Below are 19,586 nucleotides of genomic sequence, written 5' to 3'. Positions count from 1 at the left end.
GTAGGATGAAAAGATATACTTCTTAAATAACACTACAGACAGACCTGTAGAACTGAAGAAAGACTGGAATTTTGTCTTCCCTGCCTTCTTGTGGTCCTGAGCAGTCCCTCCTCCTTTGTGCCAAGGGTGATGGTCATGACTTGATACATGGCCAGCCACCTCCCAGGGTGCCCAGTTGCTATGTGTATTAAAGAACTTGTATATTATGCACCAAAAGAATTCTACTCATTAACAGTGATGACTTTTTGCTTATTTTTTTTAAAGATTCATTTGGGTTATGTTTACATTGCTTTCATTTGTTGGCTCAGTATATTTTTAACTGATTTTTAGTTTCTGTGGATGATTTAGAAATTAGTTTTTGAAATATAAAAATAAAATTTTAAGTATATAAAAATACATTTGCACAAACAAGAGCAGTAAGAATTGGCAATCCTACCAGGTTGTGGAAAATTACCACATGGAAACAGTTAAGACTGAAATTTTGTTTGGTTGATATTTTGGTTTTTCATACTCTTAATTATTTTAATTGATATTTTAACAAAATCATTAGAAAACATTACTCTGATTTTAATTTGATAAGTATGTTGTTTTATGGGAGATGACATTTTATAACTAAACTAATTGCCTATAAAATCTCAATCTTATGAATTTTAATTTTATAGAAACCTATAATCTTGAGAGACTATAATTAAGTCAGAACAAATAAACATTTGAGAGGACTTCTTTGTTTATGTTACAGTTAGGCCTAAGTAGTAGGAAAGATTCTTTCTTTCGTTAAAGAATAGCAAAAGGCTTGCAAATTAGAGTGCCCTTGTAAATAAATGATTTTTTATGTCAACTTAATATAGCGTTAAATAAAACACAATGGATACTTTAAAAAAGTAAAAGAAGAACATAGATATATTCATTTTTCGTGATTGATTTTAGTCACTGATCTTTTAACTAGGGGGCTTCCCAGGTGGCTCAGTGATAAAGAATCCGCCTGCCAATGTAGGAGACACGGGTTTGATCCCTGGATTGGGAAGATCCCCTGGAGAAGGAAATGGCAACCCACTCAGTATTCTTGCCTGGAAAATCCCATGAACCGAGGAACCAGGCAGGCTACAGTCCATGAGGTCACAGAATCAAACACGACTGAGCATGCATGCATGCACTTTTAACTAAGATAGAATGCTAAGATTTTCATTTATTTATTGAGTTTTACTTAAAGAAACTGTGATCCTGAAAGTATGTGGACCGTATAACTGTATTCAGTTTAATTGAAATAGCATCCACTTTGAGGGAAGAGAGTGTTTATGCTCCTTTATGATTGTTCTTTATTTTAGTGTCTCCTTTGCCCTCTGTCCTTGTCTGTGTGTGTTACTCAGTCATGTCTGACTCTTGCAACCCCATGGACAGTAGCCTGACAGGCTCCTCTGTCCATGGAATTCTCCACGCAAGAATACTGGAGTGGGTTGCCAGTCCCTTCTCCAGGGAATCTTCCCCACCCAGGTATTTAAACCCAGGTCTCCCAGATTGCAGGCATGTTCTTTACGGTCTGAGACACCAAGGAAGCCCCTGTCCTTGTCTAATGTCTTATTGTCTGGAGGTCAGAGGAATAATCTCTTAGTCCAGTAACCATTGTAGGGCTCTGTGGTTATAATTTACAGTTTCTGGAATATTAGGGTTAGAGTCTGCTTTATTCCCTCTAGACAAGATGACATAGTACTGGGAAATAATGCAATACAATAGGGAGTATGTGTTTCATGTTTGCAATATTAGTTTTTAGGAAAAGAATTTGTATATTTCTCTTCTCCCTTCCACCGAACCAAGTCTAGCTTTTTAATGCCCCTTCCCAAGAAGAGACTTAAAAAAAAGATGCTGTCCTCCTTTTTTCATTATTAAGGTGTCTAATCTCTATCATAGGTTTACTCCCTTCCCCACAACGTTTTACTCTGTTAAAACACCAAAATTTATGTACCCTGACATATTTGTAGTATTCATCACATTTAGGTACTTCAGCGTTTTCCACTTTATCTCCAGAGGCGGTTTGTTCTTAATTATTCTGTCATCATTTTATTGCTTACTACATAAACTGATGTCCCATGATGAGACTTTAGGTTTCCATTGTTGCAGTTTCTTAAATCAACAGGTAAGAAAGTCATTTGCATGCTTTTTATGTGGTGAAAGTATAACTACAAATATCTAAACCCACCGCCTCTTATCACCTATTAAATGTGTTTGTTTAAAAAGAAAAAAAAACACCACAAAAGGCTGTAAACACCTATTGGTGTAATAAGCTCCTATAAACTAGAGGAATCATAGAAACACATTATATTCCATCCATCATTCTATTATCATGATAGTCAATATCTAATGCTTAAAAAAAAACTATATATGTTTTAGATTGTTTTAGTTTTATTTACTGGGTAGAGTTTCTAATACTTCAGTAACCAATAAAAATAATATTGGTGAAAGTTTTGGTTTGGAAAAAGAACTTATGTGCCTAGCGTTTGCCAGAAGTTTGTGGCTTATGATTATAAATGTCCTATAATACAGATCACGTGGAATAATCTTTTAAAATTAACAAAGCAGTATTCAGTACAATATCTTGACTGTTATCTCTGTAATTGTTTTCTAAGGTCTAGCTCGTCAGTGATTGATCTTTCTTACAGGTTTCTTTGTGATGTGTTACTCAGTGGGAAAAAAAAAATATTTGCTTACAAATGATGTATATTTTTTAGGTATCATTGCATGTTGCATATTATTTTGGGCATCTGTTATTTTGGACTTAGATAAATAGATTGGGGTTTTTCTCCTCTCATATCTAGAAGACAGTAGTAGGCATAATCTTACCACTTGACCTAGGAAGAATAGTATTTCGTAGGCAAAGGTCTTATTCTCCAAAAAATAGCCACTCTTAAATCAAAGCAGTTTTTTTTTTTCCAGCAAGCATAAAAGGTAGATTTTTCTTTGTTTGTGTTGTTTGTATATCCATTTAAAAATTTTATGTACTCCTTCCATTTCTCCTCTTACATTTTTCTATAGCATACTTTCTTCAGATGTAAAAATCAGTCCCTTTACATTATTTATGTCAAGATTTCTTCGTGAAACGACAGTCCCATAAATTATTGCTCTTCCAGTGCTACAGTCTTTGTTTTAATATGCTGGTGCCCATCTTGTAGTGGTATAATATTGATTTTTCCATGTTTGAATTTGACAGTGGGTCTCTATAATGTGCCTAGACTGGGATACAAAATAATGGATGTAGGTGGATACTCACACTTATTTTCTATTCATGGCCCACCTATCATGTAAAATGCAATGATTGTGGAGCCAAATCAATTTACTTTTGTTTATGAAAATAGAAGAACAAATTGAGGTCCTACTGTGGATGCGGGTGGGTTGGGAACTGGTGAGTCTAGCTGTATTGTAAAACTAAGTTAGCATTCACACACACATGTACATACAATAGACAGTAGAAAGGGTTATGTAGGACTGTCAATGCCTGGGGCTTTGAATTGCATCGCCTTTACTCACTAACTTTATTGTTGCAATAAAGAAATTGGCTATTTCGCTACCTGGTATTTTGTAAAGTTTGTGGTAATAGTACATACATTTTCTCTTACTCTCTTTTCTTCCAGCCATAATGAAAGGAAAGTGACCTGTAAACATCCAGTCACCGGACAGCCATCCCAGGACAATTGTATTTTTGTAGTAAATGAACAGTAAGTAAAGCATTTCATGGAACGCCTCTGCTCAAAATGGGGTCAGCATTCCAATTGCCATTATCTGTATTTAATACAGTACAATTGAACAGTTTTTTATCTGGACACTTGCAGTCAAGTGTAGTAACAGAATATATGGTAAACCATCTGTTTACCATGTGTGGTATAGAAACATGGCTTAAAATTTTTTTCATGAGGAATGTAATTTCAGAAGCTATTTTTACAATAGCTCAAATACAGAGAATAAACTCAAGATCCCTGGATGCTAGGTCAGGGGGAACTAAACTTGGTCAAATTATCAAACTCATTTGAGCTTGGGTTTCTCATCCTTAAATAGAGATACTGGGAATTACCATTTCTCAGGATTTTTATAAGCATCAAGTGAAATTTTTTTGAAAATAGTTTATAAATCTGTTCTCAAAAATTAGTTGTTGGTACCATTGTTATTATTTTCTTTTAGGGGGTTGGGAGAGGGCTGCTTCACTGCCTGTCTTATGGGATCTTGGTTCTTCAACCAAGGATCGAACCCACGCCCTTGGCAGTGAAAGTGAGGAGTCCTAACCACGTGACCACCTGGGAATTCCCTCTCATTGTTATAGTCTTCTTGTAATTAAAATTTTAACGTTCCAGTTAGATGGCCGAGTAGCATATCTGTAAGAAGGCTTATTAAAATAAACATGATATTAACTTAAGTTGTGCTTAGTTATATTTCAAGTAGTTATAAATATTAAGCTGCAACTATAGAGCTTATTAAGCTCTAACTAATACCTAGCTGTTTGGAAAAGTCAGACACCAGCATTGTTAGCTCCAGGAAAACGTTATTATAAAGTGGTTTACAGAAGCAGCACGTTCTAGGATTCTTGACATGTTATATTTTCAGGACTGTTGCAACCATGACATCTGAAGAAAAAAAGGAACGACCTATAAGTATGATAAATGAAGCTTCTAACTATAATATGACTTCAGACTATGCGGTGCATCCAATGAGCCCTGTAGGGAGGGTAAGTTATTTTGCTTACTCTTAGTTATTGATAACTGGCATAATTGGTAGTATCCATTATTATTACTCTTTAATGAACTTAGAATTATAGAATAATCATTTTATTTTTGCTGTTACATGAATCTAAGTACATTTGAGGTAATTGGCATAAGAAGCAATGCCTTGGAATATAAAGAAATAAGATGATATTTTAATAATTTAATGACTTACATTTTTAAAATACTATAGAGTTGTGATTTTGAATTGTTTTCCAAATATAATGGATGTTTGTGTGAGACAGTGGCAGTTTATTGGATCAACTTAAGTTTTAAAGGTGACAATTAATTCAATGACCTAGAAATCCCATTATTAAGTATGCCTAGAATGATATATATTTATTCTATTTTATTCTATAATATTATGTTATACTATTTTGTTAATGTAGAATCCATTACTGCTAAAAGGTTTCAAAACCCTATGCCAGTTGCTTGATGACTGAATTGTTTAGAATCCATTATGTGAAAAGTGTCTTAGCCATCTGCACACAGAAGTAGACGGTTTTTCTTTGTAATCAGAAACAAAAATACTGTTTAATCTATGATCTCAGACTTGTGTGGCTATAATAATTCATAGTTATTGCTTCTTGTACCATAATGTTAATGTTTTGATGTAGAATTTTAATATAAATATGTCTTCAAACTCTTAAAAAATCTGCTAAATCTGAATAAGCAGTTGCCTTAAAGTTACCACTTGGTGCCTAAATTAAGGAGAGCAAGAGAATCAAAGGATGATGAAAGAATTGTCTTCATTTAGTTAGAACATATTTTATAATAGTAAAACAGTTGTAACAGTAAATTATGGTTATTGTAAAGAATACTTGTTAAGGTTTCTTTAATGAAATATTGTAGAATATTACAAATAAATATAAGTTTTCAAATAATGTAAATTATTTCTGTTTTGTATATGACATAAAGGATAACTGAGCATCATAGTGCATTTTAATTAAAATCTAGAAAAATGACTGGTGGGTTGAGAGCCACTAAGTCATTGTCTGGAAAGAAAGTTGAATCTGTGCCTCACACTTTACACCCAAAATTTTCCAGATGGACCAGGTGTTTGAAATGGTAAAAAACAAAACTATAAAAGCTGTACAGAAAACAATGGAAGTTTTTTTAAAAAAAAACAAACTCAGAATGCAGATGTGCTGCCTAAATTTGACAAATCCCAGAAGTCAAAAGAGAGAATGAGAATTTCAGCCACAGAAAACTATCTTGTGTCCATAATATTGATAACTTATATGACACTTAAAGAAGAATACTAAGGAGTAGGTGTTATATAGGCAGTTATTTGAGGGGGAAAGAAAGACATTCTGTAACTATGAAAAGAGTTATCTACATGGACAGACACGCATATATACACAGTGACATTAGTTGCCTAGAGTGTTTGGGTTGTTTGGATGCTGGAGTCTAGAGGTGAGAAATAGACTGGTCCTTCTACATCTTTTTGTACCATTTGAGATTTATACTGTGTTTTTATGCATTATTTGTTGAAGAGGAAGTTAAAATTTATCCAGAAAAAAAAATGCCATGGTTGATATTAGACCTTAAAATTCTATTTTGTGCTAGTATAAGTTTTACAAAAGGAGATTTTAATGAAATGTGCTAGCTTTCCAAAGATTCTAGTAAGTTGAAAAATAAGAAATAAATTAATACTACTTACTTTCCTTGTTGCTGCTTCTGCTGAGTCGCTTCAGTCATGTCTGACTCTGTGCGACCCCATAGGCGGCAGTCTACCAGGCTCTTCTGTCCCTGGGATTCTCCAGGCAAGAACACTGGAGTGGGTTGACATTTCCTTCTCCAACTTACCTTCACAGAGAAATTGAAATTCAGCTTCTTTTGTCTTTATATTTGTTGGTTACCACTATCATTCTGACCAAGATAAATTGTTTGGGTTAAACATAGCAATATTTTAAAAGATTATGTGTACTTTTAAGAATATGGTAAACACCATCTGGCTGGCATCATTCAAGTTCAGAGTTGTCCGTAAAGAAGAAAACACTACGTGACATTAAGCAGTTCCTCCCAGTCTTGTTTTGACTTGATGTGATATGTTTGTTTATATTTTATCTGTGAGATTTGCTCTTGTAACTTGACACTGTTGACTTTCTTTAATTGGGACAACACTGTTAACTGCAGATATAAGTGAAAAAGTTCTGTCATTTGGTTTATTCTTTAAAATGTGTTAATATAATTTTTACTCAAGGTTCATTTTATTTGGCAGGTAGGGCAAAATACTGCCATACACTGTGCCTTTTTAAAAATTATTCCTGAAAATTTTAAAGGAGAGGAATATGTGATCCTTTTGTAATATCCTTGAAGAGGAAAAGCCTTTGTGCAGAATTCTTATACTTGAAACAACTAAGACACAAAAGCAGAATTGCAACAATTCATCTGAAAAGATTAAATCTTGGAAGTTTCAAAGAAATCTGGAGAAGAGATTTTAAAAGGTTAAAATTATGAAGATAAAAAGTAAACTCAATATCTAGGCATTAATACCATCTTTCCTGTTGGGCTTTTTTTGTTTCTTTTTTTTTTTTAGACTTCACGGGCCTCAAAAAAAGTTCATAATTTTGGGAAGAGATCAAATTCAATTAAAAGGAATCCTAATGCACCTGTGGTCAGACGAGGTTGGCTTTATAAACAGGTATTTTTTTCCCCCTGTTTGATGTGAAAAAAGAAGAGAATATAAAGAAACCTTTTCAGCTGAAGGTCCTAAGACAATTGTATAAAGTGGAGAAGAAACTGTAGAGTTAATCATCCAGGTTCTTCCCTTTTTATTACCATGAAGTGTTAGGGGAACAGTGAAAAAAGAAATGTAATGGATGTTACCTGGAACAGAGGTATTGTGTGTGTGAGAGAGAAAGAGAGGTATTTCTAAATTTGAAATTAAATGTATGTTGTATGAAAATGTTAGGAATAACATACTAAGATCTTCTAGGCAGAAATATTTTTTCAGTGGAAAAAAATAGAGTTGTTCATTTTTCTATTATAAAAAGGTACAATTATGTACTTCTCTGCTTTGATTTATAGAGACATTTGATGATAATTTGAGATTTTTCTGAGTTTTGCAGAGTTTTGCTTCCATGCTCTCAAAACTACTCTTTCAAGTGTCTGCTTTTTTTCTTTTTCTTTTCTTGTTTATCTGTTTGCCCAGGCATAGGTCACTCTTATACCCTGATAAGTAGGGTTTACATTGTTCCATTATCTGGAAAACCTGGTAACTAAGCTTTTTTGGAACCTTGTTAGTTTTGTAATTGGTAAGGATGTGTGTACATTGGACTTGGTGGCATCTGTTTTGATTGCTGAGAGGCTGTTGTTTTCTTTTTCACTTTCTGGTTTGCATCTGGATTTCAAATAAACGACCTCCAGATAACTGAGATAACAGCACTCAGGACCTTTATCTTCCTTTGTTCTGTCTTTCTGGTTCTACATGTATGCAGATGATGTTAGTTAAATATTAGTTCATTAATAGTGCTAATTTACTCTGTCAAATAATGCTAATTGCTTTCAGATGACCTAATAATTATATTCATTAAAATTCACGATGAGTTCATTATGAAACATTCACTAGACATTGTTCCACCTGACAATTGGATAGCAACTAATCTAACGTGTTGGAAGTAGACCCACTTAAAATCCAGAGAATCCCCATTCGAGCAAATTAATTTTGTCAATTTCTGACTGCATTGATTGACTGTGTAACTTGGATACCAACTTTTAATTTTTATTTAAAGATCACTTAACTGTATTTTAACCATCTGACATTTAAACTTATCCAAGCTGAAAGATTTTTAACTAGACTTTCTAATGAGTCCAAATTCCGTTCAGATAGCTAAATGTGGTATTGAGCTTTGTAGAGGATATGGGACTCCTTACTTAAAATGATTGCCGTTCTTAGTTCTTGATCCCTTGGTTAATTTAGTATTGCCAAACTCTACCAACAAGTTTCTCTACTCCTGAGTATTTATTCTGTAATAGGTATGTAGCTTACAGAGAATATTTGTAGAATTGCTTAAAAATCTAAATTTTGAAATTACTTATACTAAAGAAATAGTTAATTACAAAATTGAAAATACATATTTTGAGGGGGGTACTTTCCTTAGTGTACCTGTAAATTTTAAGGACGAAATCTCTTACTTAAGAGATTTTTACCCATGTAATTTCTTCAGTTCTGAACGCACCCTTAAGTGATGGTCGCAACTAGAAATAAGAAATATTAATCAACACACATACAAACTGGCGTCTTTTTTACCTGTTTATGTCTGTGTTTCATTTTCTCCTGTGGTTTTGCTTTATTGCATGTGGGAAGGTAATTTTTATTTAAATTGTAGTTTTGTTTGAGCTTGGTATTTTTATTACCTCAGTTACTTAGAAAAAGCTGCCAGGTGGGTGCTCTCTTCTGCAGGATAAGCAAAACCCGGACTAGATATGTAAGAGGAAAAAGTGTTCATTAAATGTGTTTGTATGCTAGGTTTCCTTTACTCACAGTCATTCTAAAGCACATTACTTTTGGAGTAATTTCAAATCACACACTTTTCTTCATGTTGAAGATGAACACATTTATTAAATCTGACTTACCAGAGTGCACACTGCTGCACAGTCACATTATTCTCATGCTAGCAGACGTGTTCAGATTGCTTGCAAATACGAAACCAGATCAAACTGCTTCAACAGAATTCCTTTTTATATGGCAGTATTATTCGTCAAGGACCAGTGTACTTAGAAATATGTTACCATGATACAAATCCCTGGAAAACTACCCCAACATTTTGATTAGGGTTTTAGTTAGGTTTCTGTGCAGCATATATCAAACACACCTTGTTTTAAGAGCTTATTTTAAACAAATGCACCAGAAACGAGTTTTCACTTTCTGAAATGAAAAAGAAATAACCCTTTATCATGCTGATCTCATGCAGGACAGCACTGGCATGAAGCTGTGGAAGAAACGCTGGTTCGTACTTTCTGATCTCTGCCTCTTCTATTACAGAGGTGAGTTTACTACCAGAGACTAGAATGTATGTGAAGCATCAGGTACTCTTTCGAAGAAAAAAATTAGAAATCTTTTTACTATTTTATTATCAACAAATTGATATCAAGAAACTCTTGATATGTGTGGTATGTGTGTGTTAGTTACTCAGTCATGTCCAACTCTCTGTGACCCCATGGACTGTAGCCCACCAGGCTCCTCTGTCCTTGGGATTCTCCAGGCAGGAATGCTGGAGTGGGTTGTCATTTCTTTCTCCAATTGACATATGTAATTTGAAGTAAATAAGGTGGGGAAGAAGGCAATATAGTGCTTCAAACTGAATGGTCTTAGTTTTAGTCTGGTTTTTGTAATCTGTTTCTGCTAACCTGATTTGTTTTATATGAAGAGCATGTGAGTATTCACTCTATAATGTTATCCTTGAATGCGGTGCCTAATAGATAAGAAAACATTAATTTGATGGGATTCTTTTTATCTGTCAGTTTTGTCACATCTAGCCATTGGTCCACTAGACACGCCATTCTCCCCAGCAAATGATTTTAGAGCACTAGAGCCTACTATGATGTATTAGCAAATAAGAAAAATAGCAAAACATTTATTTATTATGATCCCTCCCAGTACCCCGTCTCTGTCTCTCTCTCGCACACACACTTTTCTTTTAAACAATGGCAACCTCCTTGAAATGAGGAAGTTGCAAAAGGGATTAATAGCCTACACGTTAGGCTATTAATGTTGATGGACAAGAAGTAAAGGTATTATTAAAAGAAGTCTTCATTTATATCTCTGTCTCATTTGTTTCAATGTTTTTGTAGGCTTTAGTAAGTTGTTTATTAATGCAAAGTGAGAGTCCAGAGAAGTCTCTGTTCACGTGCCATGTTTATCTGTTAGTTTCCCCACAGTTGGTGTGAAGCAGTGCATAGGGATGCTGTGCTCCCCTAGAAATCTGCTTCAGCTACAATATAAAATCATGAATCTGGACAGCCAGCCCTTCTTCCATACTTTAGAATCTGGTTGGAATCAGTCAGTATATAGTTACCAATTTACATACCACAAAATACAGTAGGATTTTAGAGCCTATTAGCAGTTTTTAAATTTACTTTGTGATTGTCCCCCCAAAAAAGGTGGGGCAGAATTCTGTGGTCACCTATCAAAGCAGCACATGCAAATTAACCTTCAAAATTTGAAATTACTAGAATTGTATTCATCTTTTTTTTCCCCCACTGAATACCAAGATTGAGAAATACTGCTGAGTCAGAATTAACCAAACCCATAAAATTTCATGTTTGGCATAGAGATATTGGTTGGGCTGCAATTGTGGTATTATCTTTAGTTAAGTGCAAGACTTAAAATTTTCTTTAAAGGTTTTCCCAGTCTTTCAGAAAGTCAGTGTTTGTAACTCATATTTTATTCCTAAGCTTATAATTTGTACTTTTCTTTCTTTTTTTCAGTATGTTTTATAGACTAAATTTAGGACTTTAGGAACAAGAAAGTGTTTGCTGCTTCTCATATAAAAAATTTCTTAATGTTAATTTGCAAGAGAAAGAACACTAAATTCCTTGTCATTTGATATTATTGCTTTTGGAAGTGTGCTTGCTACTCATCACTTTTACTAAAATAAAATCACTTAATGTAATTTGAAAAAAGTAAAGGTGAATTCCAAAGTCATGTTGAATATGAGATTCCATATTATTTTTAAACATATGTGTTTTGCATTCAGTACATCTATTAATTATAGTGCAGTTTCCCCAGACAGGAGGAATGTGAAAAAGAAGAAAATATAGAAAGGAAAGAAATATCACTTAACTCACCTCTGTTCTTCAGATGGTTGGAAAGAGGCATATGATACTACACTTTCGCCACTTTATCAACAGGAAATGTTAGATTTTAGTGAACTCTGATTTTAGTGAAAAGATCATAACAACTTGCAATAGAGTGTTTACCGTTTGCTAAGCACATAACATTATGATCTGCTGCATCTCTTCCTCACAGCCAGCTGAATGTGAAAAGTGAAAGCGTTAGTCACTCAGTCGTGTACGACTCTTGGTGACCCCATGGACAGTAGCCCACAAGGCTCCTCTGTCCGTGGAATTCTTCAGGCAAGAATACTGGAGTGCGTAGCCATTCCCTTCTCCAGGGGGTCTTCCCAGCACAGCCACCTGATAAGGTGGCAGATCTTATTCGACACAGTCACACAGGAGGAAACCAAGGGCACAAGGTCCAGTAGCTGACCTGAGGTCCCCCTAGCAAGTCTCAAGAGCCAGGATTTGCACCCAGGCACTTGGCCTAACCACAGGTTTTGCCCCACCCAAATCTTATGTTCTCTTTTTTTTCTTGGCCACACCATGGGGCTTGTAGGGTCTTAGTTCCCTGACCAGGGATCGAACCCCGGGCCCACAGCAGTGAAAGCACAGAGTCCTAAGCATTGCATCACTAGAGAATTCCTAATCTCGTCTTCTCTTGTGCATTGACTACAGCAGCCCCATTCATTTCTTCTGTATCTCTCCAAGCATCTAATATTCTAACATTTAGAGTGTGCTGTCAGAAATTTTTAACAGATCAGTCTGTGTTTTACAGATATGGGAAATAATACAGTCAGAGAATAAGAGCTTTGCTGCTTTTTTTTTTTTTTTTTTTTTTTACAATAGAATAGCATCCAATACCAGATGGAAGCCCAGGTTCTCACTGTTCTTTACAAAACTGTGATAAAGCACGGAAATTGCTCTGTTCTGTAGTCAGTCTATTGATGAAACTTAACACGGGATATAATTCACTCAGCAAATATTTATTGAGCAAGACCTAGTTCATTCCAGGTATTATTAAAATAGCAGTGAAAGAAAGCTTCCATAAAGCTTGCAATCTCGAGAGGTCAGGGAGACAGTGGATCCACTCAGATAAACAAACATGACCACGGTAAGTGCTTTTAGGAGAAGAAGGTCATGATACAAAAGAAGGTCACGGAGCAGGAGCCTGTTTGGATCAGGAGTCTGAGCAGACAGTTTAGGTAGCAAGATCCCAATGACAAGAAGGAGCCAGAGTGAAGCAGAGTATGCCAGACAGGAGGGATAATAGTGCAAAGGCCTTGTGGTAGAAAAGTGTTGGGCATGTTGAAGGAGCAGGAAGAAACCGGTGACCCAAGCTCTAGGGTTAGTGGTAGGGAAAGAGATGGATGGGAGAAGTGGAGATGGCACCCATGTAGGATGCTATTGGAATTTAGATTCTGTCCAAAATGCCACAAGGAAGCGACCGTACATTTTTAATCACAAGAGTGATGTGCTTTAATTTACATTTTCGAAAAGCTCACTCAAGCTACTGTTGAAGTGAAAGTGAAAGTCTCTTAGTTGTGTCTCAAAGTTGACTCTTTGCAATCCCATGGACTATACAGTCCATGGAATTTTCCAGGCCAGAATAGTAGAGTGGATAGCCTTTTACCTTCTCAAGGGGATCTTCCCAACTGAGGGATCAAACCCAGGTCTCCCTCATTTCAGGCAGATTCTTTACCAGCTGAGCCACAGAAGAAGCCTAAGAATACTGGAGTGGGTAGTTTATCCCTTCTTCGGGGGATCTTCCTGACCCAGGAATTGAACCAGGGTCTCCTGCATTGCAGGCAGATTCCTTACCAACTGAGCTATCAGGGAAGCCCCAAGCTGCTGTTAGGAAACAGGTTATAAAGTAGAAGAAAGGAAACAGAGTTAGGAGACTTTGTGTAGAAATGATGGTGGGTTCGGACTAGGGTGGTAGCCAGCAGTGAGCTCTTTTGATGCACCAGACATCTTAATAGGTGGTAAGATGCAGAAGTCAACAATATAGACTCCTCTCCTTCTGGAGCTAAAGGAGTCTGGGAAAGAATGTTGTAGTATTCAGTTGTGTTGAAGGCTGTTGACCAGGCCTGTACAAGGAAGGGGTCAGGAAAGAAGGTTGATCTAGAGACAAATGACTTGCTTATTAGTACATAAACAGCATGAGTAAGCATGGCATATTTGTAAAATAACACATAGAGCTTAAGGAATAAAGATTATACCTGAAGACCTAGCAAGAGGAAAGGCTAAAAAGTAGATCAAGGTGTGAAAGGCGTTTGTTTGTCATTCTAGTAAATTTAAACTCCTGTATTGAACACGAAACAAGCATTGAGATCAAGTGTGCATTTTAGAAAAATCATCCCAGCACTTGAACTACAAACCAGGAGTTGATTAGTCGCTAAGTCTTGTCTGACTCTTTGTGACCCCGTGGACTTTAGCCTGCCAGGCTCCTCCGTCCATGGGATTTCCAAGGCAAGAACACTGGAGTGGGTTGCCATTTCCTTCTCCAGGGGATCCTCTCTGTCCAGGAACTGAACCTGTGTCTCCTGCATTGGCGGGCGGATTCTTTTCTTTTGAGCCACCTGGGAAGCCCAAAAGCCAAGACAACAGTCAACATAATATTGAAGTATTCTGGGTGAGGAATGGTAATTAGTAACAGTATTCCAGTCTATAAGTTATTTACCCACTGTAATTGTATGTATGTCTTATGTTGTTCCCAAACTTCTTTGAAGCAGAAGAAGAAATGGGGGATCTAAAATATCATTTGAATCCACTAACGTGTTGAGATTCTCGGGTTGTGTTCCTCAGGAAGCAAGCCTGAGATGCAGATCAGCATTCAAGAGGCTTACTGGGGAGTGGTCTTGGTATCAGGACCTGGGGCTAGGGAGGAAGGGAAGTAGGACAGCACAGGAGGAGGAGTTAGGCTTCCCTGCAGTCCGGGAAAGCCCTCGCTGACCCCCAGTCCCAGACAAGGAGTTCATTCTTTCTACAAACATCAAGTACCTTCCCTGGCTTGACCAGAGTACGAGGCCGTCTGGGTGATTGAAACTAAGACAGTTATCTAGGTAGAGAACTAAAAAAATGCTGTGATTAAGAACATTTAGGGCTTCCCTGGTGGCTCAGATGGTAAAAAATCTGCCTGCAATGCAGGAGACCTGGGCTCAGTCTCTGGGTGGAGAAGATCCCCTGGAGAAGGGAATAGCTACCCAGTAGCTATTCAGTATCCTTGCCTGGAGAATACCGTGGACAGTGGAGCCTGGCAGGCTATAGTCCTTGGGTCTGCAAAGAGTCAGACACAACTGGGTGACTAGCACTCTGACTTTCAAGAACATATAAGTAATCTAGCATATGACTCTCTGGATAGTCACTTGACGGATGAAGATTTTATATGCCTTCAGTTTTATACAATAATGGCAGTTGTTACTGAACTCGTAGTGTGGGCCGAGTGCATCATTGCAGGCATTATGTCTGTTAACTCATTTAGCCCTCCCAGCATGTTTCTTTGTGGCTAGTCCTGTTTTCCTCAGTTTTGTGACAGATGACGCTGAGATACCCAGCATCCGGTGGCTTGGCACGATCTTACCGCTACTTAGAATCCGACTGGGAAACAGTCCATGATGATCGGTGAAGTCACCCTATGCTTATTACCTCTGCATATTCTGAAATAACTTTAGGAAAGTCAATTTTCCAGTTATGCAACATAGAAGAATTTATTATTTGATAAAAAATGATTTTTTAATAAAGATGACTTCATGAGCTGTTTCTGATTATGTTTTATATAAACATAAAATCGGATTTAAAATTAGAATGTGACTCATTCTTTTAAATTGTCATTCTTTATAATTGTCTGCTTTCTGCCCCCCCCCCCCCGTTTTTCTTGCCTTTCAGAATAAATCTGCACTTTTGTTTATTCTGTCTTGTATTAGAGAACTAATGAATGAGTATAATAGAGTAAAAGCAAAATTTTGTTCCACTGTTATGAGAAGAGTTACTGAAATGAACCTCTAATGTGACTTTTTTCTTTTGGAAGTTTCAACATATATTCTAGAAATGAGGGGAAAATAAATGAAATCCCTTGTTAAGTTTATAATAATAATAAAAAAAAACCACGGCAAACATAATAAAAAGAATTATTTCTAATTTATGATTTTTCTCATTGGTGAGTTCACCAGCCTAATGCATAGCTTTTATTAACTTGTCTTATGCGTCTCTAACAATGTTCTATATATTTCAAGTTTCATTAAAGTCTCTGCCCCCAAGCAGCAAGTTAATAATGTGAATCTATACTGTGCCAGGAAGAATATTTTGACATTTTCCTAGGTATATTTTATGTACTTGCCTTGTAGGTCTGTGATTTATTCTCCTAACTTTATTGTGTATCACAGTGACTGGTAAAAACAACCCTTCAAGGATCCATGTTTAAGAAGCATATAATTTTTCTAGCGTAGTTTAAAAGATGTTTTTATGTATATATATTCATGTATTCAAAAATGTTTGAGCATCTACTATTGTTCTAAGTGTCTTCATAGCGTTTACATTCTAGTCAGGGAGAGGAAGGTGATAAGTAAAAAATAAAACATGCAGTGTTTCAGAGGTATTGGGGCAGATGTTGAGGGTCATTGTGGTGGAGTTCCAGAAAGAGAAGAGAGGGTTCTGGGACAGATCAGGATGGAAGCACTTCAAAATAAAGCAGTCAAGAAAGGGTTCGTTGATGAGACATGGAACAAAGTCTGAAGGTTGTGACGAGATAGCCATGCCTGTCTGGGCTTTAAAATGGTTCCCCGTTTAAATCCTATGGGAAACATGGGTGGATTCATTTTGTAAATTTTCAGCGTCACCACTTACACATTAATGTAGTTTCAGTGAATCACATGTCAGACGACTTTGTAGAATGCAGTCTATATGCCAAACAAAGGTATGCCATTTTTGTGTCTAATTAACCTTTTTCTGACATGTGGGCCAAGTTCTGATTTGCTTAAGACAGGGAATTTTGTTGAAAGTAAAGCAGTATATATATACTCCACTATTTAATGTTTTCCTTAAAGCCTTACAATATAATACATGAATTGAATAAATCACACAAATTTATATATGAAAGTCTTTTGGTTTTGTCAGAATAAGTTTTGAGAAAATTTATTCTGCTTCATGAGAACGTTGAAAATTCTAATCAGATGTTCAATTACCTCTCAGATGAGAAAGAAGAGGGTATTCTGGGAAGCATACTATTGCCCAGTTTTCAGATAGCTCTGCTTACCTCAGAGGATCACATTAATCGCAAATATGCTTTTAAGGTAAGGACATAGTCATACATTTTTTTTCTGAATTTGAATCTTGCATTGGTTAAGAAATGGATATTGACTGTGGATTATCACAAAAAGACATTTTAGTCACAGTTGATTATCACAAAAAGACCTTTTAGTTACAGTCATTTTTAATATTTAACATGCAGTAGTGGTCTTAGGGTGGAGGAGAAGAGTGTCCCTTTGATTAGGAAGCAGCACATGCTGAAGTATTAACGGCCCAGGTGTCTCCTGTGCCTGCTTTCAAGTGGTTCTAGATCAGGAGTCCCCAACCCCCAGGCCACAGAGCTGTTAGGAGCCAGGCCACACAGCCTGACGGTGAGAGGCAGGCTGGCAAGTGAAGCTTCACCTTATTTACCGCCCCCCCTATTGCTTGTATTAACTGCCTGAGCTCCAGCTTCAGTCAGATCAGCAGAGCCATTAGATTCTCATCGGAGCTTGAACCCCACCGTGAACTGCGCATGCAAGGGATCTAGGTTGCGGGCTCCTTAGGAGAATCATCCTGAAACCATCCCTCCCTGGGTTCATGGAATAATTGTCTTCCATGAAACTGGTCCCTGGTGCCAAAAAGGTCGGGGACCGCTGTGCTAGATATAGCAACTATGTTAAATGCTAATGATTGATAGATATAACTGTGGGTATCCTGGTGATCATTGGATTGTTCTGGAAAAGTTACTGTATGTTTGAAGTTTTTCATAATCAATTTGGGGATAATGTGTTTTGTAACCTCATATATGTGCACTCATGATTTTAAAGAATATTTGCAAAGGTGCTCTTAGATCTAAGTACATCATGAACATCAGATAGTTTTGAGAGCCTGTTGAAGATGAGACATTAAATCTATTATTAAATCTAAGCAGACTGGAGCTCACCTCCCCTAACTAATAATACCCACCCGTTTGTGATGTACTGATAAGAGTACCTTCAAGTAAGAGGCCCCTTTAATCTAAGTTGGTTATTTTGTTGCTATTGTTTTCAAAAACCATGCTGCATTCTTTGCTTTATGATGATGGCTGAAATAAATTTCGGAAGTCACCTACTTTTTTAAGTCAGTTCTAAATTTAGAACTCTTGAGGGTTTTAATGTAAATTTTTAATTTTTAGGAAAAGAGGGAATATAACGTAGCCTGTTATTTAATAATGAAAATTATAAAATTGAGTCAGTCTGTAGCTCCTATCCACTTTTAAAGAATAGTCAGGACTGCAGCTGAGCTACAACTTTTGCCAGTTAACATGTTGCATTATTAATTACAGAGAAAAGACTGGGAGAGGCAGAGTGGTGGGTGGGTTGTAGGTGGCCTCAACCAGATGATATCCAAGCAAAGACCTCTGGTTATGAAGGCATAAGCTCCCCATCTCAGTATGTTACAACAGCGTTTAATACCACTAAGTCAAAATAATAACTTTTTAAAATACAATGCCAAACTCTCTGATACTGACAGTTACTGGGGCACTGGTTTAAATTCTTTTGTTTGCTCATCAACTTAGCAAATGGTTATTGAATTTGTACTAGACAGGACACTTTGCTCAGGTCTTTGACTCTAAATATATACATATAGATTTTTTTTTAAATGTCAATAAATATGATGTTAAAACAGCAGTAAAAGTGATCATGTATGAGTATATTGTCTCTAATTATTTAGTTTAATTTTGATTGTATTTTATCTGTAACAAGAATAATGATTTCTGTTTTCAAATTCTCTCCTTCACGATGTTGTTTTCTCTGAATTTATGAGCCGTGTTTACTACTAAGTCTGTTGGCGTTGATCCTACTGCTTTTGCAGTGGTAAGTAGAAAGTAGAGACAGTTGTTGAACAACACTGTGGAACTTAAAAGCTAAATCGGGAACTTTGCCATCATATTCCCATTTGACAGATCGCAAGCTTGGGTGTGGTTTGTTAGTGTCTTGAGCCCTGGCCACAACTGGAATGCTGAGCGCCAGCCCAGCATTCCTTCCACTCATCACAGATCTGGGCAGTGGGTCTTTATCCATCTCTCCCAAACCTCGCTTAGTCTAGTCTAGAGACTCCGTGGTGGTTTTAATCATTCTAACAATACATAGCGCTTGAACTGATTCTTTCTCGTGGTTTCCGTATACAATTTTATACGGAAAAAATACCGTATACCCTTCCACAGTCAAGTGATATTTGTTGGTTCTATAAGTTAATTTGCTCAGTGTATTGATTGAATTTATTTACATCCTGATTCTGAAAAAGGTTTTCAAAAAACTCATTTGACGCTGTAGATAAAGCAGACAGCCAGGATCTCAGAGTGAAGTCTGTTGCTCCGGGTCTTCTCCTTGCATCTCTTTAGACTAACTCTTCCTTTTGCCTCATTCTATGCTGATATAATTTGTGTTTATTTATCCTTGTCTTTCAGTGTCTACTAGGGAGTTGTCACAGGCTTTTTAAAATTTATTTTATTTACTTATTTTTGACTGCACTGGGTCTTGGTTTCTATGTGGGCTTTCTCTAGTTGCAGCGAGCAGAGTTTACTTTCTAGTTGCGGTGCATGGGCTTCTCATTGCAGCGGCTTCTCTTGTTGCAGAGTGTGAGCTGAGTGCATGGGCTCAGCAGTTGTGCTGCATGGGCCTGGTTGCCCCCAGGTATGTGGGATCTTGCTGGACCAGGGATTGGCAGGCAAATTCTAACCTAGTGTACCACCAGGGAAGTCCATCACAGGCATTTTAAGTGGAAATTAAGAATGTTTCAGGACTTAACTGGTGGTACAGTGGATAAGACTCTGCCTGCCAATGCAGGGGA

At 36.7% G+C, this 19,586-nt stretch overlaps 1 protein-coding gene across 3 annotated transcripts in view; it reads left to right on the top strand.

Annotated features, from left to right (window-relative positions):
- Window positions 1-19,586, top strand: part of PLEKHA5 (pleckstrin homology domain containing A5) — a 248,753-nt gene that overhangs the window by 141,252 nt on the left and 87,915 nt on the right. For all 3 annotated transcript variants that reach the window (XM_065940689.1, XM_065940675.1, XM_065940681.1), the window contains 5 exons: window positions 3,624-3,707; window positions 4,588-4,708; window positions 7,285-7,389; window positions 9,662-9,734; window positions 16,716-16,816. In XM_065940689.1, the coding sequence (XP_065796761.1) occupies window positions 3,624-3,707; window positions 4,588-4,708; window positions 7,285-7,389; window positions 9,662-9,734; window positions 16,716-16,816 (484 nt within the window). The remainder of the gene's footprint in view (window positions 1-3,623; window positions 3,708-4,587; window positions 4,709-7,284; window positions 7,390-9,661; window positions 9,735-16,715; window positions 16,817-19,586) is intronic.

Source organism: Muntiacus reevesi, chromosome 1 (assembly GCF_963930625.1).
Source record: "Muntiacus reevesi chromosome 1, mMunRee1.1, whole genome shotgun sequence".
Classification (NCBI taxonomy): Eukaryota; Metazoa; Chordata; class Mammalia; order Artiodactyla; family Cervidae; genus Muntiacus; species Muntiacus reevesi.
The sequence above is the reverse complement of the archived record's forward strand: the minus strand, read 5'-3'. Positions and strand labels throughout refer to the sequence as shown.